Source organism: Sciurus carolinensis, chromosome 1, assembly GCF_902686445.1.
Source record: "Sciurus carolinensis chromosome 1, mSciCar1.2, whole genome shotgun sequence".
NCBI classification, from domain to species: Eukaryota; Metazoa; Chordata; class Mammalia; order Rodentia; family Sciuridae; genus Sciurus; species Sciurus carolinensis.
Window position 1 is genome coordinate 39,577,076 of NC_062213.1, and position 22,217 is coordinate 39,599,292.

Below are 22,217 nucleotides of genomic sequence, written 5' to 3' on the forward strand. Positions count from 1 at the left end.
GTCATTTTCCTTCTTCCATTTTTTTTGCACACTAGTATTTATCTCCTTTTCAAGACTTCTACCCAAATCCTACACCATACTTCAAAGTTGTTGTTAGTACTAGTGTTGTTTTCTCTAAGAACCTTTCTGGAAAGGTTGAGATGCCTCAGCAAGTGATAACATATTCACCACAAGCTCTCTACATGGAGTAACCTGCACTTCTGAGATTTTCCCAGGGACAAAAAGCCAACCAGGGATGGAAACCTCCTTAGTGACCCAACTCACTTTGCTTTGTGAAGAAATCCTAACTTTCTAGCAGAATTGATCTCCACTCTTGGAAAGAGATATTATGTGTAAACATAGCTCAGTAGTTTCTCCTTCCTCCTCCTCTTCCCTATCTTCTTGAGGCTGTTTCTTCCTGCACTCTTCTGTCTGAGGATTTCAGACTTCTCCCCTGATGGCAGGATAAAGTCTCTGTTTATAGTGATAAATCATAGTGTTCAAAGTCTAATGGTAAGAGAAGTTGCCCATCATAAACTTTGACAACAGGTCAAGGACTTGCAGAAAATAAAGTGGTAAGAAGCTCCCTCTTCTCTTGCTTTATGCTTCTCCCCAACCTGGGCTTTCAAGTAGGGCAGCTGCTGGAGGTCATGTTATTAATAATGATTGATATATTGCTCAAATCTGAAAGAGTGATACGTAAGGAATTGGAATAAACAAAAGGGAATGAAACCTCAAGGATATCCATTTTAATATTTTTGAAAAACAGAGAAAGCACAATTACCCAATTTTAAAATGCCACCATAGAATAAGGGAAGGGCTGAAGTTTCAATAAGAGAATTGTGACAAGCCCTAGTTTTAAAACCTAGGAATAAAGAATACCTTTCCATGTTAAATTTTTTAAAGAGACTGCCCACTCTTCCAGAATCTAGAGGAAAAACAAGTTGAATAGCAGGACACTTTCGCAGGAGTGTTGAAACAAACAAGAAAATTTTTATTTGAAAATACAGTCTTTAAAGATTTTGGCCTCCATTTTCCAGATCTCGGTGCATCCAACAAGATACAAAAACAAACAAAACAACAAAACGAAGACCCACGACATTATGTACAGAGCTCTAAAATGAGCTGTGAATATCTACAAGAAACTAGCGTATGCTCTTTGTGAAAGGGTGTAGTGTGTGGCTTTCTATAGTTCTCAGTCCTCCCGAAGCACAGTTAACTCCCTGGAGCTGCAGGTGCGGCTGCGGCAAGGGAAGAGCTGGGGTCAGTGAAGGGTTGGGGGTGGGACCCTCGGGTGGGAGGCGTGGAGAGGTGTCTGGGGAGGGGAGTAGCGGCGGCGGCACGGGACAGATCCTGGGCTTCTCTAGAAGTCCTGCCGCGGGGTGTGAGTCAGGCTGTGCCGCCGCAGATCACAGTTTCGCCTGAACACTTTGCCGCACTGCTCGCAGCTGTAGGGCTTGATGTCTGTATGGGTGAGAAGGTGAGTTTTCAGATTACTTCTCTGATTAAAGGTTCTTCCACATGTGGGACATTTGTGTGGAGATTCCTGTTCAGATGTGAAGCAAGCAAAGGATTAATCCTTCACACCACCACTGCACTCTTCTCAATAGTTTCTGTCTTATCGGTATCACAAGCCTTAACATAACAAGCGCACAACAACAAAAGAAGGGGCTTGCAGGAACAAATCTGCACTCCTAATCCTCCAATCACGAAAACACACGTGCAGGCACACACGGAGGCAGATTAGACTGATAACTGCGGAGGCAGACCCCAGGCCACCGCCACTGCGGTGGGCTTTGCGATTTCCAGCTCTTCACATTTCACCACCATGTCACAGGCAGGAAAAGGGGGAAGGAAAAACCCTAATCCTCTCTTAAGGAACGACATTCTCCCGGGTAATAAGGCTCCTCTTTGCTGGAAAATTAAACTATTCCTCAATGTTCTGAAAGCTACAAATTATGAGGCCCTTGGGAAAGAGAGCGTATGGGATTTCACCATGCCTCCATTATCAAAATTACCTTTATTTCCTCCCAAACACGAAAGCTTTAAATACAGGGCAAATAGGATGAAAAAAATAATTCTAAAATTAGGATTTACTATAAACAGAGAGGCTGTTCATTAAGAAAAACAGAAAAGGCTTTATGTTAAATAAAGATTAATTTTATGCATTTAAAGATAAAGAGTGCTGCTTTCCTCACCTAGAGAACTAATCTAAAGAGAGCTCTTTAAGAGACAGACCCTGACATTGAATAAGTTTTGTAAAACAACAATGGTAACACCAAACTGTCACTGTTTTTAAGTAAGAAAACAAACTTACCTGCATATGTAAAGTTTTGTGAACTGCTAGAGTTCTAGACTGACAAAATCCTTTCCCACACTCCTGACATTTGAAGGGTTTTTCTTTGGAATGGATATACCTGAAAATCAATATAAGGTTTCATTGAAATGGATTACCCCCATGATGAGGGCGTGCTTTTTTTTTTTTTTTTTTTTTTTTTTTTTTGACAATTACTCGAAGGAAGTTGTGGAAGGACCAAAGAAACAGAATTTCTTTTATTTATGCTTTTAGATTTTTTTTTTTCTGTGTAATTCTTCTTATGGTTAACCTCAACTAACAGACTCTTCAAAACATTCACCGGGCAGCTGGCTTTATCTACACTTGATCGCCCTCTCTGGCGTATTCTGGAGCTTAAAACGCCGAGGAACCAACCCTTCACGGTTTTCTGTGGGTTTTAAATTGGTCAAATCAGGATATAGGCAAGGCCGAGTTTCAGGGAACTGATTTTAGCGAATCCCTTAAGAGCCTCAGAGGATGGGTACAGAAGCAAATAGCAGGTAGATTCAGGAGAAGGTACTTCCACCCACACGCCTGGGAATGTTTTTCATCGATGAAAACACTTATGTTACAGGTTACAGTATTCCTTCAATTGTTATTTGTTAATGCCTAGTTTAAGCAGGAGATTGGGAGCTGTTTTTAAGTTCAGTGACCTCATGACCCTGGCAAATGCAATTTAGAAGGGTCCTCATAGCAGAATCTGGGCCACTTCTGGGGAGGGAAGAGGAAAAAGGAGGAAGGGAACCCAGTAGAGATGGTTAGAACACATTTCCAGAAACGGCCCCAAGCAGCCAGAACCCGCACCATCGTGGGAAGACTCTGAGGCCCCCTGCTCCCCATGGGGACTGACTGAGATGGAAATAAGATAAGATTCTAAGGCCAACCCACCAGATTCTTCCTGACGAAGGATGGGGAAAGGCCATCATTCCAAACCAGAATTCATCAGGCAACGCTGGGGGAAAAGGTAAACTTTGGGGATCAGCTAAAGCCAGTTAGGGAAGGTCTTTAAGAGTATTATCTAGATAAGGGGGTATTTTAGTGACACTCGGAAATGTCTATTAGACTTTATGTAATGGGCAAATTCACCTTCCCTCTCCCGGCCAACCTCCTTCTCCACCTCACCTATGATCCCGAAGGTGATCTTGCCTCCGGAAGGCCTTGTGGCAGATGTCACACGTGTATGGCCTCTCATCCGTGTGGGTCCTCTCGTGGATGAGCAAATTGTAGGATTTGGTAAAGTGTCTGCCACAAAACTTGCAGATAAACTCTTTTTTCGTTTTGGACGGCAACCTCCCTCGAGAGGGCTTTCTGTCCGGAGTCAATTTACTGAGGCCCGAGATAGGGCTACCCAGCCCCGGGCTCAGCTTAGTTAGGTCTCCCATCTTAGGGGGATCCTCTTGCGTGGCGGCCACAGCCAAGTTGGCAAAGTCAAAACGGGGCCGGTCCTTGTGCAGGGCTGGGAGGACGTGAGCAATGGCCCCCTGCTTGGGGTGGAATAGGTGAGTAGTAAAGGGCAGAGCCGGGAAGGGGAAGCGCGCATCCACCAGACCCTGCGCCGCCGCCATCTCGGTGATGGTGGAGCGGGTGATCTCATGCACGTTGGGGTAGCCCAGCGTCCAGTGGTTCATGTGCATAGTCTGCACAGCGCTGAGGCCATATAGGCCCTGCAGGTGGTCCACCGCGGCCGGGAAGGTGTTCACGGCCTGCAGGAAGGAGTAATTGGTGAGCTGCAGCGACGGGTGGAGCGGGATGGGCGCCGGCAGGGCCTTGCTCCCCATTTTCCTGTATGCTGGGGGACGGAAGGAGCCGCCCCTTTCTTCCAGGACTCAGAGGTGGGTGGGCGTAGGGCTCCGGTGAAAACCCAGGGAGACAAGAGCAGGCAGAGAAAACCCTAAAAATGGCAGGGGGAGAGAGGAAGAGATCGTGACTATCATCCAAGCCAGTAGACTTGACCCTTTGGCTCCCGAGCGGCTTACCACACCTTCCAAGTTCCTTCCCCACTTCCAGGAGCCCAAAAGAAGCCATGAAGGGACGGCATAACGCCTGCGCAGCGAGTGCTCACAATGCTGCACCCCGGGATAGTAAGTGTTCCTCGGGTGAGCCGGGTGCCCATAGGAAGATCGGATTCCTGACACGCACCGAGCAGAAGACTCGGGTCCGCGGAGAAAGGAAGGTAGGTCCCCAACCTATTCCACCCACCCTCACCCTGTCGGGCGAAGCTCAGTCAACCCGACCGCTGAGACGATAACTTCTGCAGGCTGGGGCAGAGCCGCTTGTCGCTGCGGCGCCTTGGAACTCCCTGGGGAACCACGGGTTGTAGGTCCGAACCCGGGCTCGAGGGCCTGGTTCAGCCCCGGTGAAAACTACTCCTTGCGCGGCGCCCGCCGCCTTTCCCTCTTACCCGGACTACGCCGGGCGTGCGAGAGGGCAGAGGGGGCGCGCTCAGTCCTTCTGAACCAGAGGGCCCTCGAAGGGCTCGGCTTCGCCCCGCTTTGACCTCGAAGGTTTTCTTTTTCCTTCTTCTGCCTCAGTCCCATTTATCAGTAGTGACGGGCAGCAGGAAAGAAAAGTGACACCTCAGGGCTGGTTCGGCCTGGAATCACCCCCTCCTCCTTCCCAGGGGCTGCTTCCCCTCCCACCCCCCACCAAGATCCCTTCCAGATGGCGCAGACTCCCGGGGGGTGGGGTGGGGCGGAGAATGTCCCCGAGGCCGGAACCCCTTTTCCCAGACTGAGCGCCAAGCTCTCAGGAGGCCGGAGCGGCTTCCTGATCTGGCACCAGGAGCAGCCCCTATACCGGGGAGGCCTCTGGAGAGCAAAGGAAAGGAGAGCGCTCCTTGGGGAAGCAAAGGGAAGAAGCCGCAGGGGAACCGCAGCAGGCTGAGTGCCGAGGGGCCCTGCCGGCCTGGAAGTGTGTGCGGCTGCTTGCTCTCCTGCCACCAGGAAGGACAGACTGGGGTCTGCGCCTGGGCCTAAGCAGGGAGGTCCCTGCTCTGTGTCCTCCTGCTCTGATTTCAATCAGGTTCGGGCATCCTGGAGCACCTCACCGCATTCGTTGGCAGGCCCACGGGCTCCCAGTGCAAGCCCCTGCTAAAAGCGGGTTCTGCCAGTCTCGCGGACCGGGGCCTTCCTTTGGTGGGTGGCCTCCCAGGTGCGGGACTTAGAGCTAAGGGCTTCCCCGAGAGTGGTAGGCTGGCCAATCTATCAACAACTGCCGCTCTTGGAGTTTGAACCCAGCAGGAAGGTGAGAGAGCCTATCCAGCATTCCCTGCCCATCCGCTCCTTTCTGCTCCTGAATTTTTTCTGCAACTTGTGATAAAGTGGTGCCTGTGACTCTGTCTGAGGGCAGACTTCGGGGGCTATGCGAAAGACACGGCGCTCTGGCAAGGCTAAATCTGGCTGCCTTCGTGGGGCCCACACCTTCCTCCTCTGGAACAACTCAGAGACAGAGATTTATTAATGAATGGCTTCTGCCTGGTGGTATGTGGTCTGGGAGTTCAGGCTTAGGAGTTAATGAGAGGTGTATAACAGTCAGAGGGTCTCACTCAAACCATTCAACCGAAACTGTAAACCCCCATTAGTAATAAACTTTCCCACCACAAATCACTATTCACTTTTGATCAGCAGCAACCCTCAAGACTTCTCCTAGGGAGTTAGGAAAAAGGGATTCTACTAGCATACCTGGTAATCTATCTGATACTATCCCTTTCCATTAAAAATAAATTTCACCTTTATTTCCTTCTCCTTGGGTAAGGAGGATTTTCCAGAGATTCAAAATATTTCCCCCGAAGTGTTAAATAGCAGTCTCTCCCCCATGGAGAGGAAACCAAAATTATTATTTGGGTGTATTCCCAGGCTAGATTTCTTAGAAATAAATACAGGAGGCAAAGCACAACTCCTACTACTGTGATATAGGGGTAGAAGAGGGATGTTGTTAACTGAAGGACTATTAGGATCTGTGATTTTTTTTTTTATTCTGAGTACACAAAGTAAATTTTGCCATAAAGGTTACACTGTTAATTCTGCTGACAGAAAAATGAGTGCCATCTTCCTTTCCTTTTCTCAATAAACAGTTTAAAATACAGAAATCAATGATGTTATTAAAATTCAGCTTTGTGTTGGCACAAAAGTGCTACTTCATAGTGTATGTTGGTTTTAATTTGTAAGGCAGATAGTTTCTTCACAGAGGAAAAGCAAAACATTGATGCCTTATGTGAGACCCTTTTACAAACAACAACCCTAAGTATCCACCAAACACTGTTGCCATAAATAATTAGGGAGTTTAGATTTACAAACTCCTGTTGAGTTACTGGAAATGTATGTCAAATGATATTTTAAGCCAATGCAGAGATCTAATGTACTTTCGTTTTGTCTAGAGCTGAGCCATGTAGATCCCACATTCGGTTTCAGGCAACAAGAGTGTTCATCCTTGTCTGCTGTCATTTCTCCACCATCTCTTTTTGGACCATTGGTTACTTTTCATTTTGCAAAGAGAGAAAGTTAAACCATGAAAAGGCATACATAGATCAGGTTTGCTGAGGCTCCTTTTCTTTTCTCAGTCTTCTTCATAGGAATTTCCAGGCAAGTACAGGAGTTTTATAAAATATAGTTTACTAGCTGTCAACAAGGGAGATGTATACGTACTAATTTCAGTTTAGTGAAGTTTTCAAAATATTGGAGAAGAAATGGCAGTAGTAATTTGATAAGGAATCTCATTCTTTGGTAATGGTGTTACTGTATTGAATTATCTAAAAATAATATCCAGTCGTCTGCTAAAACTTGTGTTATTATCTGAAAGAAAAGACTGACGGATGGATAGTTTCGCTGAATTTCAGCCCAAACCACAACATAATTATATATAAATCAGAGATCTATAGTCTAAGGTGATCAAGGTCGTTAAAACAAAAAACAAAAAACAAAAAACAAAAAAAAAAAAAAGAAAAGAAAGAAAGAAAGAAAGAAAAAGAAAACCCAGAGTGGATCAGGTGAATAGAAAAAGAAAAAAAAAAAAAAACAACGACCGCTAAGTTCCTGCCCCTTCGCAGCGCCTCTGCCTTCCCAAGGAGTTAATTAAATTAAGATGCCTTCCGCATAATCTGGGTTCTGTTTCTCTCTGCTCCCTCGCTCCCCCTGCGTAATTTTCTTGTTCTGCTCAGGACTGCAGTTTGTTTAGTAGAGAAAGTAGCTGTCTGCGCCGCCGTTTCATTTCGGAAAACGCCAGCCTTCTTTTGTTCTCTGCTAACAGGTAGGGATACAGATCCGTCGCTCGCTCCACAAACACCTTTTTCTCCCTCCTCCTTCCTACAAACCCCAACTCCATTTTCAGTTACTTCTAGCAAATCCAAACACTTGAAGCCCTCGGGAGTTTGCTCTCTGCCCTCTTGGCCACGACAGGAGAGTGTGTGTTGGGGGGAATAGGAAGGCCAATACAAGGGTGGAGAATTTCCCAGGGCTGAACTACTACCCTGCTGAAAAGCGCCTTCAGTGTCACAAGCTGGGCAGGCACCGTGTTCCGGCCCTTCTAGCTGCGTTGCCGACGCCGCCCCAGGACAGGTCGACCCGGGCTTTCTAGGACAGGGGCACTAACATCATGGTGTTGTGGGACTTGATCTCAATCTGCGTCTATCAACTTTTACAAGAAGTCTTGCTGAATTCTTGGGCTAAATGTGCCATCCCCCCAATTAAAAATGGTATAGTGTGTGCGGTTGGGTATTAACTGGGAGTCTCCTGCAGGAGATCCAAGGAAGTGAGAAACACAATGCCCTGGGATTGCGTTCACACCAGTTCCTTCCACATATCTGAATTTATGGCACGCCAGACCAAGAATGTGAGCGCCCCCTCTCCCCTAAACTTTTCCTTCCCGGAGCGGACACTCACCTCTGGCAGAAAGGTCTGCCTGGGCAGCGCTGCTCAGACCACGTCCAGGCAACAAGGCGCGCAGCTTGGAAAGGTCATTGGGTCCACGCCGGGCAAACTTCTTCGGTGCAGAGTCCCCGGAGCAGCGGACATGATCTGGAGCACCGTGAGGAGCGAAACCAGAGCTGATCCTTGTTTTCGTCAGTGTGCGGACCCGGAATATGTAAAGACCGGGAGTACTTGGGGCAGGCGCTCAGCGTTCACCCAGAACCCAGCGCCTCCGCGAGCCTCTCGCCGCCGACTCCGGGAGAAGTCGGAGTCCGCAGCCTCGCAGGGCCATTACCGTCCAGCAGCGAGCGCGCGGAGCTCCGTCCCCGCCCGCGTCCCTCCCCAGGCTGCCCGGGGCCGCGAGTCCTGGGCTTTAGTAGCGGCCCCGCCTCCCCTTCGGGCGGGCGTCCCGCCGCCGCGGCTGCCGCCGAGCCGGGCCCACTGCACCCTGGCTCCGCCTCCGCGCCCGGCGCCCGCTAATGGTCCACTCTGTTTACTTGTGTTTGGATAGCAACTGAGTCTTAAAGGCACAGGTTTGCTTGAGGTTTCACTGTTATAGAGACAGCCCAAGGTGACTCAATTCAAAACTCACACACAAAGACAACGCCCACCCGCTTCCTTCTTGCTGCCACTTTTCCTCATAGTGTCAGAAACTGAACTGGTTCTCTGCTTTTCAAAGATTGTGCACCGAAGACTTTTGTAGTTTTACTTGGTGCGCTCGTCGGCTAATTTTCACTTCTTAACACATTTAACACAGCCATCCTCCTCAAAGGATTAAGTCAATCAGTTCTACATTATACTCTCCAGTATATATCATCCTTCCTCCCAATTTAAAATGGTTTCGTACATACTTTTGGTCGATTATGACTATACGTGTAGAATACTTTCGCCTGCTCTTTTCAAAACGAAGTTTGTTTATAGAGGTGACAATGGCTAATTTCGTAATTACTGCAAAGACAAGTAGAACGTTCCAGGAGAAATTTCTTCCAATATCTAAGCTTTAATCAGCTAATGTACATTTTATAAGTAGTTAACCAACTTGGTTAAGGAGGTGGGCATCTACAACCCACTGGCAAACAATAAAAAAATCATTTGAAATGGGCGAAAACAATCACTTTTTTAAATTAAGAAAATACTATTCTATCTTCTTAAAACATGTACTATCTTCATCCTCAGCAAAAATTTAGTTCATCGTTCAGTCACCAGGAAAGTAATCAAATTTGAAGTGCAGTGATACATTTTGCAAGTTCTTCTAAAAGTTCAGTCCTGCGTGAGTGTAAATGTAGAACGCACTTCAGCCACCATGGAATAGGGTGACAGAAGGGAAATGACACACACCCATTTTAAGCAGCTTCTTTTCAGATGAGATATGCCTGAGCAACACTAAATAAAACGCCCTTCGTCCCAGACGAGTCGCCAGAGGGGATTTGCGTTAGCCCAGGCAAGCCCGCGCTTTAAGGAGTATAGATCTTCTAAGAGGCTGTATAATTCAAATGATCCTCCAAAAGACAGTTTTGGATGAGCTTCCCCAAAATTCAATGAAAATAATCTCAACCGCGAGGGGATGTGGACAAATATAAGCATAAGGCTAAAAACCGCCAAAAGGTTTAAACAGTGACGGAGGTGCCAGGCAGAAGCTGCATTATTTTATTAAGATAAAACTCTGTTTTATTTATGCCAAGGTGGATTGAATTTTTCGTTCCTTTGGTAAAACATAACTCAGGAATAACAGATCTTTCCCCCATTTCTTTCCAGTTTTAGATTCTCAAAGATTCAAAAGTGAGCCTGAAATGAAGACCCGAGTGCTTAATATCCTTAAGAGCTTCAAAGTAAATTTGACGAACAACATGGAAATAGCGGAATGCCTGGGAGTTCAGGGGGTTTAAAAAACGTTTTCCCTAGAGTTCCATAGGGGTGCTTTCATTTCAGTGCTCAATCCTGAGCCTCAGCTGCGGGGATGCCTGCGGTCCCCTCTCTCCAACCGCCTCATTCCTTCCGCAGCTTTTCTCAATTTGGGAGATTTGGAAGGAACTTTCTCTTCTTTCAGGACCCACCCCCCCACCGCCGCCCCAGGACATACACTCATAGGGTGGTGACCTAAAGAGTGTTCCTAGGCTTCGTTATTTCCTTTTCACCAAAGTGGAGGCAACTAACTACCCAGCGGCGGGCTTCACACCTTTCCCGCCCTATGTGTGTGTACGTTGGGCGCGGAACCGCCTGCTTTTCCCGCGAGGTAGAATTTCCAACCACCCGTGAGCTGCGACCTGGACATCCCCCACCCCCCCGCCCCATTAATGTATTTACCTTGCCCTCCACGCCTTCGAAGTTCCAAGATGGAATCTGGGCCAAGCCGGCCCGCACGCTGCGGTCTCTGGAAAAGTAGAAAAGAATAGGCGAGATCCGACTTTGGTGGGAAGCCGCGAGGCCCGGGCAGCGTCTCAGCAGCCTCCAGGCTTCGCTGCCGCGATGGGCAGGTGCGCACCGGGCGCGGGGAGAGACCCAGAGGCCGATTGCCGCTGGAGGCTGTGCTCCAGTTTCCCCAGGCCACCTCCGCGCGCACCCGGGACTGGCCCTGAAGTTTCCAGGTACTCGGACCCTGCAATCCCCACTGCCTGGCCCGCGTTTAGGATGCACGCATTGCTGGGGGCCCACTTACAAGCAGCTCACCCGCCAGGTTCCCTTGGCAACAGCGCTTGGTGCTGAAAACAGGCCACCCGACCCACGAGAGAGTTGTGGAGTCTGGGTATGTAGAGAGGAAAATCCCGGAGTCTGCAGGGGCCCAGCTGGGCCCCCAGGTCTGAGTCTCCACGGAGCTGTCCTACTCTCCCTGTGCACTAGGGAGTGGAGCTGCTGGTTCAGTCTGAAATTTCCGCCGACTTGGTCATCTGCTGTCCTCACGGCTCTGGGCTTTCGACACCAAGGACGCTTCCAGGGAAAAGGCTAACAGACTGACAAGGGGAGCGCAAGCAATTGCTGCCCTAATCCCAACAGCAGCAAGTTTACGTCCCCGGAGGCAGCGACCAAAGTCTGGGAAAGAAAACGCGGAGGAGGTGGAGGAGGAGGAGGCACGCTGCTCAGGCCCCTTCCCCCTCGGCCCACCCAGGAGGCTCTGTGCAGCGAGCAGGTGTCAGACAAACTTCCCTGGAGTTGACTCCGAGCCTTCTCTCCGAGACGCGCTGCGGACATCCTAAAACCTTTACACTCGGGGGGGGGGGGAATACATATATATATATATATATATATATATATATATATATATATATATATATATATATGAAACAGTTACCTTTTTTTTCCCTACTGGGATCCTACCTCTGTGAATTGCTTCCTTCCTCCCCAGCCTCCCCTTGCCTCTACGAGGCAGGGACCTTTTGCATTTGAACTTCCCGCACTGTTTACAGGTTTTTTTTTTTGGGGGGGCGGGGGAGGCGGAGACTGGAACAATTGGGAACCCAGCGCTGCTTCTAGTAGGTGCGCTTCAGTCCCGGAGTAGTAAGAGGCTCGAGGGTGCACAGTAGAGGATTGTTTGAATTAGATTCAGAATTGAAGGTGAAGAGGTAGTGGTGAAAAGACTAATAATTTGATCTTAAGCTTGTCGGACTCGGCGCTCTAAACAGGAATGAGATGGGAAAGCGCAGCCCCTGGCTGCTTCAGCAGCCAGCGGGAAGGGTCGCAGCGCCCCCTGGAGGCGCAGGCCGAGCACTTCGCGGCGTGGACTCCTGGGTGTAAGTGTGTGGAGGCCAACTACACCGCCCTCTGGTTCCCTTCACCTGACCTGAGCCTCTTTACTGCGGAGGAGCAGTGTGCAGTGGCAGATGTTCTGAGAAGAGGGCCTGGGTCCGTCGTCAGAGCCAATAAGCCATTCTACCCCCACATCTGGACCCTTTGTGGGATTCCTACTCAGTGTCCTTCCCCCCCCAGCGACTTTACTCCTAGCGGGTTTCTAAGATGGATTTTCGGACCATGACCCAGAATTCCCCAGGGCAGGGAAAAGACACTCGTCTGACCCTAGCACGAAGATTTCACAAGACGGTGGGGTGCTGGTCAGCTCAAATTCCAAGGTCCCATACTTTGTATCTGCAGGAGATGCAAATGGGGGTTTTCAGAGACCTCATTCAGAAAGGTTGTCTCACTCACTGCGACCTACCCCTCAAAACACCCACGCATTTGAAACTTGGTGGGGCACGGGTTCCTAGGCAGTCTGTTCTGAAGACTAGAGCTGGAAGAGGCGTAGAGAGCTGCAGGGGATCGTGCGGGTCGGGGGAAGAGGTTTTATGGAGGCTGGGGGCCCCCGAGTACAGCACCCCACTCCAGTGGTCCAGTCCTCCGGCCCAGCCACCCCCAGAATCGGACCCAGCTGGCCAGCCTCAGGTGCCCAAGGTTGGGCCTTACCCATTGATTCTTAGCACTAGGAAGAGGGTAAGAGAGCGCGTTGGGCCCAGGAGCGCTCTCCAGGTGCCTCACTCAACTTCATTCTACCAGAGGCCACAATAGGCGCCCTCTGGCTACCAGCTTTCGAGACACCAAATGACTGGGAGAGGAAACCTTCTTGCGAACCTACAGCTCGCAAGCAAAGTTACGTGGCCAAGCCTGGGGCTCTGCCTGGAACTGGTATTCAGTCCAGGTTTGGGTTTTCTAAGTGCCGTCTTTGACCGGGGAAACAGCAAAGCCCAGAGCCGATTCAAGACCATCTCAGTGACCTGTCAGCTCCTCGCTAGTCTCGAGATGCCACAGTGGCCCTAGAGGCTGAGAGTCGCCCAGCGCCCTCCAGCCACCGGAGTCCAGACAGGCCTCAGGGACAGGAGATCACGAGATAGCCGGCTGGCAGTCGTAGGTGCTGGGGTGGGTCCGCTTCGCTTTCAAGGCCCGCGTCACACTCTGAGGCTGCAGACGCGCTAAGTGTAAGCGGGAACGTGGTGCCTTCCAATGAGCGCAGGTGGACAGATCTGCAGTTTTCCTCGCCAAAGAGAACCAAGTCAACTCCTGCTCTGGCGTCAAAGTTGCTTGAGTTCATGATACTCTTCTTACCTAACTGGTCAGGGTCCATGACGGAGGCGAAGGGCAAAACTCAGGTCCATCACAAGAAGAGGCTCTGCGGATGGAGTTTCTTTGGGACTGTCCCACCTGCTCATGCGGGGATTGGCTGGGTTTTCATGCTCTGATAAGGTCATCCTCAGAAAAGACTACCTGTAAACATGAACTTTTATCAAGCTTTCGTGTGTGTGTGTGTGTGTGTGTGTGTAAAAACGTGCTTGCCAACGCTTTAGCGATGGGAAAATTAGAACGGAAATCTTTATTTCCAACAAGCTCCAATTTCTTTTTTAAATTTTTGTTTTTAAAATTTTTGTAGTTGTAGATAGACAGAATGCCTTTCTTTTATTCGTTTATTTTTATGTGATGCTGAGGATCGAACCCAGTGCCTTCACACATGCTAGGCAAGCGCTCCACCACTGAACCCCAGCCCCAGCTCACAAGCTCCAATTTCTCTGCGGCAGTGAGCGGCTCGAATGAGCAGCTCTTCTGTCTCGGAGTTGTTTTAAAAATTCCAGGCTGAAGAATCGCCTTGAAGTTTCCAGTTCTCCATACAGAGTTCCTTTCTCCGGGATGTTAGAATTCCTTCAGAGTTACTCTAGAACAGGGCTTCTCAAAGTGTGGTCCATCAGCACCAGCTGGAACATGTTAGAAATGCAAATTATCTGGCTCCACCTACTGAGAAACTGGGAGTGGCCCCAGCAAACTTTTTGAACAAGCCTTCCCGGTGATTCTGATGCACGATAAAGTTTGAGAATAATGACCTACATTAAATTGACATTGGGGGTAATCGAGGTCGCCCCATTTATCTTTCAGGTTCTCCCTCTCCTTTAGCTTCTGCCTCTGCTTCTCTTTTTCCTTCTCTGGGGAGAATGAAAGCTAAAACTTTTAGCCTAGGGCAGGTCATCCATTCATTAGTGCATTCACCTACTCATGCATTCTTTCACTCTTTCACCTGACGTTCTAGAGGCACCTCCCAAGTTCTGGGAAACCTATTGAGGATACGCGGGCGGGGAAATAAGCGACCCTTTCCACAAGCAGTCTGGACTGATAGTGTAGGGCAAGAGAGCACCAGAGACAAAGCAGTGTGTGTGTCTTCCCCTTCCGCAGCCAGTTGTTTTAAATTATTATTATAATTTAATGCCAGATTTGATCTGACTTCACAAAATATCCCTGTTACAGACCGAACAGACAGGAGCATCTACTTCATTTTAGTTTCTAAGCTTTAAGTACTTTCACCTTCCTTCCTTCTCCAGGCTGATTTTATTCTCTCCTTTTCATCACATTCTAGGGATTCTGTATGTTGGCTGCACTCACCTCCACATACGCCTGACTCACACTGCCTACACTCAGCCTACTCTCCCAGCACTGGGTCAGAGTGTGTAGCACTGTGGAGGGAGTGAGGGAGTGTCATCACCCTCAGGATAGTATGTGCACCAGGACTGGGAGCCTCTGTGTCCTGGGTTACCCAGAGGCTGCATGAGACCTCTGAAAACATGAGAACCCTGCACTCACCCACTCTGCGCACTCTGGCTCCTGCCAGCTTCATTCTGCATCTTGCTGCCTCAAACGGCCTACCTCCCAGCAGACATGTGTATCCCAGAGAAGTGTTGACTCTATCTACCAATCTGTAGCCTTAAGATTGAATCAAATCCTTTACCTTTCTCTAGGAAGTACAAAACAGTATTATTGCTGCCCCCCCCCAACTAAATATCCCACCAAATCAACCTTCCTTAAGATTTCACTTTGCGCTTTCTCCCTAGAACCTTGGCTTGAACTTCTGTTGGCACCAGCCAAAGAACCACTTCCAGTGGACTATTTACTTCCTCAGAGATTTTTTTTGGTTGTCAGCAGTGAAAGTAGTGGAAAGCACTTTTTTCCACAGACTATCCAGTTCCTCAAAAATCCAGTTTAACTAGAATTCTTTTACCATCTATTTTCAGATTTTAAAATGTTTCATTTTAGTAAGTTGGTGCAGGGAAGCCATTGAAAATGCACACAGAAACGGATTTTCATATTGACCATAGTCATAAATTGCACACAAGTAGTCATCTCCACTTTGACAAAGACTTGCTATTTTAAAAATAACTTTTTCTTAGGGGATTTTCAAAATATAAAATGTATAATGGTCAGGAACATGATAATCTCTTTACAACTAGTGATCATATTTCTCAAGTCTTTTGCTTCCTAGTGCAGATGGTTTGACATAGTAACATTCAAAGCAGCCAGCACTTAGGAAATGCCAAGGCCAATATTTGAATTCAGATACAAGTTTTAACAAAGGGAAATGTATATCCTTGTAGCTATTTGCCTGTGAATCTTCCCCTAGAGGATTATATGCTATTCTTGAATTCAATCCAAGTCAGCAAACTCTTAAAAAGTCTGTGAGGTGCCAACTCATAAGGTACATGTAATTCCTTTTTAACAAATATTTTTGAGTGTCTACTATGTACCCTGCACTAGGCAATTGTATTACTATTTGAAACTCTGAACTTAAATCTTGGAATGGGGATGGGGTTGAGGGCAAGGAAGATGGGATTTTAAGGTTAGTTTCCCCCTTGGTTTTGTTAAATTGGTAAAGTATTTGTACTTAACAGTAATCTTTAAAATATTTATTGAACTCTTTCTTACATTTTTAGGTCATTTTTATAAGTCAAGGAGAGAAAGTCAGTGTTTAAGCCAGCTCATTTATAGGAAAGGGAATGCCAGTGCAGGTTTAACTTTTGGCTTTCCTATTGGAAGGCAGCATGTTATAATAATGTTATTTCACATTATGCCAGGTGATAATTTAGCTGTAGATTCCTTCTGATTGGTAGCCATAGTTCACTCAAGCCTGTTCTCACCTTCTGACCCTGTAAGGAGCTATAGAGAGAAAACAAACACTTCTCCTTCTGGCACACTGCTTGAGAGAGGAGTCAAGGAAGTGGGGATGGCTAGATTGGCTCCATTCTTGTTGTTCCTTGGTAGAATGTGGAACAGGACCAGCAAGATCCAAGCTTCAGAGAATCCAGGTCTTATAAGAAGTGATGAGTTCCATTACCTTTGCCTCTGAGCCCTACACACAGATAAGTTCAATGGATCTGGGGACATGGTATAAGAGGTTCAGAGGCTCACTCCTCTCTTACCCCATGCACTGTATCATAATGTCTGCTCACACTGTGTCTGCTAGCCAGGTACTTTACAGTCACCTAACCCCTCTGTCCACGTTCTCTCTCCTTATAACCCTCCCAGCTCGTGCTTGGCAAGCAGGCTTGCCTCCAGGAATCAGACTGGGTGGACACTATGATGTAAGAACACGGGGCTGCAGTGTTTCTAACATGTGGTAGGCTATGGTTGCCTTTTCCTTTCCTTGGAAAAGTACACAAAGTGCAAGCTGTTTCCCAGGCCATGAGGCACACATCCAAATGCCCTATGTGGTGGGCCCACCCAGGCCCAGGAGAGCACAGAGGAATACAGGACTGTGTCATATGGGTGTGTTCACTAGTCCCCTCTGTCTCATCCTTGACCACATTATCTTGACAGGCCCGTACAGCCTGGGAGTGACCTGGAATATATTAGGAGCATTTGCAAAGCAAGGAAGCAATGGCAGAGTGGAATTTTAGTCTAATTCATTTGACATGTATTTATTGAGGATTTGGTATGGTAGGCCCTGTGGTAAGTGCTAGGGATACAACAGTGAATAAGGAATTACTGTTTAGTAGGGAGATAGCCAAGTAAGTAGACAATTATGATGCAGTATAAATCAGAAAACCAGCTGGGTGCAGTTGGCACAAGCCTGTAATCCCAATGACTCGAGAGGCTGAGGCAGGAGGATCACAAGTTCAAAGCCAGTCTCAGAAACTTAGTGAGGTCCTAAGTAACTTAGTGAGATCCTGTCTCAAAATGAAAAATAAAAAGAACTGTGGCTGTGGCTCAGTGGTTAAGTATCCCTGGATTCAATTCCTGGTACAAAAAAAAAAAAAAAAAAAAAAAAAAAAAAAAAAAATCAGAAAACCTGGGCCCAAGGTCCCTAGTTAATAGAGGCAAATCATGCCATTTGTTGAAGTCTCAGTTTCTGAATCTACAAATGCAAATTATGGATATTCTGAGTATTAATGACATGGATACATATCTATGCTCTTAGTAGTTATGATTCTTTCTTACCTATTAACATGAACTGAACTTGTCAGCATAAAACTATTTCTCCCACCCATGCAAGGACTTGGAGAGGAGGAAGGGGACAAGATTTGACCTAGCACATAGTAGCAAGTTATCAAGAGTACAAAAATTAAGCCACTGCAACAAACATTAAAGAAAAAGTCATCTGCTTTGATGATGACTTTTGTCAAGGGAAAAATGTCTATATGTGCATTGTTTACTGGAATGTAGGAATACTCTAGTGTGTGTGTGTGTGTGTGTGTGTGTGTTTTGCGGGGGCTACTGGGGATCTAACTCAGAGGCACTCAACCACTAAACCACATCCCCAGCCCTATTTTGTATTTTATTTAGAGACAGGGTCTCTCTGAGTTGCTTAGTGCCTTGCCATTGTTGAGGCTGACTTTGAACTCATGATCCTCCTACCTCAGCCTCCCAAGCCACTGGGATTACAGGTGCGCACCACCATCCCCGACTGTACATTGTTTTAGTGTACTTTTATTGCAATTGAAAAATACACAGAGCAAATCTAAATTGAATAGATTTTTTAAGACTTCAAAGCCATTTTGGAGCTCTAATGAAAGAATAATGCAATGAATTTTGAGATGTCATTGACATATGAGACCTTAAGGAAGAATTGTTGTCAGAAAAACAATTGATCTGTATTAGAAAACCTAAAACATATCATGAATTTAAACAACAGAGAAGTTGATTTCTCTCTCACATAGATTTGGACCATATGGTGGATAACTTCTTTATGACCAGGTACTTGGGATTCTTCTATCATGTCATTTTACCAACCTGAAGACATGGCTTCTACCTTATGGTCCAACATGGCTGCATCCTGGCCAGCCTCAATGTAGAAGGGCAAGCCCCATCTCTTTCAAACGACTTCACAGAAACCCGACAGAACCTAGACACTAAGCATATCCAGCTTTAAGGCAGAATGGGAAATGTAGTCTTTTGTAGGCATGTGCCCAGTTAACATTCATACTTCTGTTACTAAAGAGGAGGAGAATGAATATTGGGGGCAACTGATAGTCTTGGCCATAGGCTGTCTAGGCCTGGGGCTCGGGTTTGTTTTATTTTGTTTTTGGTACTAGGGATTGAACCCAGTGGCACTTTACCATTGAGCTACATCTCCAACCCTCTTTATTTTTTATTTTGAGACAGTTTCTTGCTAAGTTGCTGAATCTGGCTTCAAAGTGTGATCCTCCTGCTTCAGCCTCTAAAGTTGCTAGGATTACAGGTGTGCACCACTGTGCCTGACTGGTGCTTGGCTCTTCATGTATGTGTAGGCACTAAAATCACTGTCATTGGTTCTAGAAAGTTTTGGCTGTCCTATGTGCTGCTTTTATGAACTTTAAGCATTTATATGTCTCAGTGGGATTCTATTTTGGAACTCCTGAGCATATTGCCACCATTTGCTCCTTTCTGGTTTACTCTTAGTTGTACTTACTGTTTGAAAACCTTGAGGTTAGAGTGGGGAAGTGTGAACAAAGAAGATGGGTCAGTTTTGTAGAGGTATCAAGAGACTGGCTGGAAAGATCTTGCTGTGGGTTTTTTGGAAAGGCTACTTGTACCACAAGGCAGCATTCCCTTTGTGGGATGTGTCCTGGGTGTCAGGTGGGTTGAATGACTAGGTCTTTTGCAGGAGCACTTCATTTTTTTCCTTAGAAGATGGGGTGAGAAAAGAGAGTACATCACTAGTGAAAAAGCTCCTCTATTAAAGCTCTGGATTCTTCTTAGCGCTGTTGCCCTGTGAGGCAGACTTTACATGGGGCAACTGCAAAAGCCAAGAATAGCTTTTTTACAGCCTCTGTAGCCAAAAACTGTAGAAAAAAAAAATGTGCAACTCAGGTTCCCAGAGCGGCACAGTCAAAACTGCAAGCAGACCTCACACACAGCGGGGAAGGCCCTACTCAGCTAGAGCCCAAGGACAATCTCCAAAGATAAGTGTGGAGAGACTTAATTACCATTTAAAGTTATTCTGAACTGACCTCTCTGCTTGTTGGGTTAACTTTGCTTTTGAGCCTTATCCTGTGTTAATACTTGCAGGCTGTTTCCCCTCCAAGCTTAGAAGGATATTTAGTAACATGATCTTCCAGGTGTAGACAGAGCCAGTGGGAAGGGCCTGCTGCTCCCCAGTCTCACCTGGAGTCACCTTCAGGATGCTGTTGTCTTGGGCAAGTCCGAATACAGAGGTTCCATACAGGGTATTGATGCCGATGTGTGGAGAGAAGGATCCTTTCCCTAAAGAAACATCTGGAGTGACACTGAGGACATATTTATACACATTTACACGAGCCTCAGGGGATTCTCATGCCTAAGAGAACTGGCTAGATAGTTCTTATTACACATTTATTTCCTTAAAGGAGGTATTTTATATTTTACCCTGTAATTCAATTCTTTTGGCTCCCCACCCCTCTAAGAGGGAAAAGAACATACCGTCCAAACAATTTTTAAAACCCAATTTTTTCCTCTCCAAATAGTAAATGTGCACAGTGTGTGCAATTTATACACATCTGTAAGCTATGACTTGTTTATACCAGCCCTTACAATATTTTAAAAATAAAGTATAATGTTTTTCAGTCTGTATACAATAGCATTTTCTTTTATCAACCTCTCACATACAAATGTATTTCCCCCTTTTAGGGTGTAATTACATGTCTAAATAATAATGTATACAATTGAAGTATAGGAAGGACATGTATGTTTTATAGCAAACATACCAAAGGATGTAAAACACACATGCTGATTCTTTACAATACAGTGTCTAGTAACCTGCAGAGTTAGAAAAGGCCACCTAAGTTGGTCTGACTGTATTCAAAGTGCTGGGTTTAGAGGATTTAGGATCATGGAATGTGAAAGTATTTTGGAGACGCTATCATGCAGTTCTCTTATTTTACTTGTGTGGCCACAGAGGCTCAGGAGGAAAGTAATTTTTTCAAGCTGACTGACTTCCACAGCACAGACCTGGGACTCCTGATTTCAGGTGAGGGTTTTGTTTTGACTCACAATCTCATCTAGATTGAAGGTGACATTTGGCTCCAGGAAAAGATGTTGACTTGTTCTACAAAGTATTGTGCTATATCAAGAGCCTCTGAGTACTGGAACTCCAGTCTCAGTTGTACTCCAGGGCTTACCTTTTCAAAGGATAATTGGAGGACCAGCACCTACCAGCAGATTAGAGGTGTACTCAGTTCTTCTGAATGAGGGTCTGAACTTTAACAAGATAGGTCTCTTAGGGATTTGCTTATAGATTAAATTTGGGTAGAACTGCTTCAGGCCACAGTGACTTTAATGCTAGATTATTTCCTTAAAGACCTTTTAAATTATCTTCCTCTGATGCATTAAAAACCCATTGCTTATCTCTTTCTATCCAAATGTTTTGTAAGCTCAGTCTCAATCCATCTCCTAAAGTATTGGGGAGTTCTGGTTTCTTGGCCTTACATAACATTTCTCTAGAGCCCAGTATGGGACTCTAGCTATTTAAAGAACTTCCCAGGTAACTAGCTTTCATGGGTCCTTAAATTGCTTGTTTGAGAACGACTGATTCACAATATTACTTAGGAATGATTAATAGGCAAATCCTGGAGAACAGCAAGCACTGTTCCTTGCTTTGTTCTTTTTCTCACATGCTAAAACACAAAAGGTGTTTTCCTACTGATTATATTTTCTCTCTGACTTTTCGCTTCATTGACTTCTCTAGTTCTCAGTTTGAGAAGATAAACTTCACATGATTCTCAAATTAACTCTTCTACTAACCCCTACTAATTGTTATCCCTAACAGGAGCAAACTCCCTCAGAAGCCTGTTCAGATCAAATCGAGAATCCTTCATTGGTTTAATTTGGCTTTAACACCTGACATTCCACTGCTCTCCAGGAATGATTTAAATAATCTGCTTTCCTAAGTGCAAGTCTTCACCTACCTCATCTTTCCATTGAAGTTCCTCCAGAAATTATGTTTTGGTCAAAAGGAACAACATTCCCAGAGCAAGAGGAATCATTCATTAGTCAAGGCAGAATCAATTAATGACCTCCAATTTTTAGAGCAGAAAGAAAATACTTATCCAGATTCCAAGCTTTTAACTTGCACCAACAGATCCAGGAAAAGAGATTGTTGTGTATACAAGGGAGCAATCTCGTTCAGCTTGTTTGTTTTTATTCTGACAGGGTTCCTCTCCTACATGGCAATGATTTAGGGCGGAGCCAGTCAGCAAAGTTTTTTGTCCTTATAATAGGCTGTTATGAAAAGCCAGAGCTTCCCAGTGGCTGTTCAGTTACCTCATTACAACAGTGATGTTATCTCTTGAGTGTCTGGGTTTACCACTGACCACAGCAGAGGCCTGGACGTTATTTACTCAAATGACTTTTTCTTCTTCCTCCTCTTCCTCCTCCTTTTTAAAGTTAAATATGTGTAAGATGAATTGGGCTGGGGCAGGCGGGGTGGGGATAGGGGTAGTTGTTCCACTGAGTACAATGTGTACTTTTTACTTTTTTAGCATCGTACTACTTCCATAAAGTAGACTTTATGAGCTGTATGCTTGCATTTTTGTTTTCTGACTTATTGTTCTTTATCCTACAATTGTTCTATTAATTTGATAGTATATGGTTTCAGCCAAACATTTGTTCCAAATTCTGCCAGATTAAGGGGGAGTTTTCAGACAAAATCCTGCCCAGGGGCCTTCCTAAACAAGCAGAATTTCTTCAATCCATCTCCCAGCCACTCATATATCTTCAGAGGCCTTTGAGAGCTGAATGGGATCAATAGTTGGAACCCAGCTCAGCTTATTTCAAGGGTACCTCATCTCCTTGTGGCAAAACACATCAGT

At 46.2% G+C, this 22,217-nt stretch overlaps 1 protein-coding gene across 3 annotated transcripts; it reads right to left on the bottom strand.

Moving 5' to 3' along the window:
• Window positions 1–950: 950 nt before the first annotated feature.
• Osr2 (odd-skipped related transciption factor 2) lies at window positions 951–11,302 on the bottom strand. 3 transcript variants are annotated; one of them, XM_047550056.1, is made up of 6 exons: window positions 10,885–11,302; window positions 10,522–10,588; window positions 8,191–8,325; window positions 3,437–4,205; window positions 2,297–2,396; window positions 951–1,525 (listed from the first exon to the last, which is right to left on the bottom strand). In XM_047550056.1, the coding sequence occupies exons 4-6, from the start codon at window positions 4,090–4,092 to the stop codon at window positions 1,343–1,345; spliced, it is 939 nt and encodes a 312-aa protein (XP_047406012.1). In that variant the 5' UTR covers window positions 4,093–4,205; window positions 8,191–8,325; window positions 10,522–10,588; window positions 10,885–11,302; the 3' UTR covers window positions 951–1,342. The 3 variants fall into 3 exon arrangements, with proteins under 3 accessions (XP_047406012.1, XP_047405400.1, XP_047406815.1); XM_047549444.1 differs by having other exon boundaries at window positions 10,874–11,302; XM_047550859.1 differs by lacking the exons at window positions 10,522–10,588; window positions 10,885–11,302 and having other exon boundaries at window positions 951–1,443; window positions 8,191–8,569.
• Between the last annotated feature and the right edge of the window lie 10,915 nt (window positions 11,303–22,217).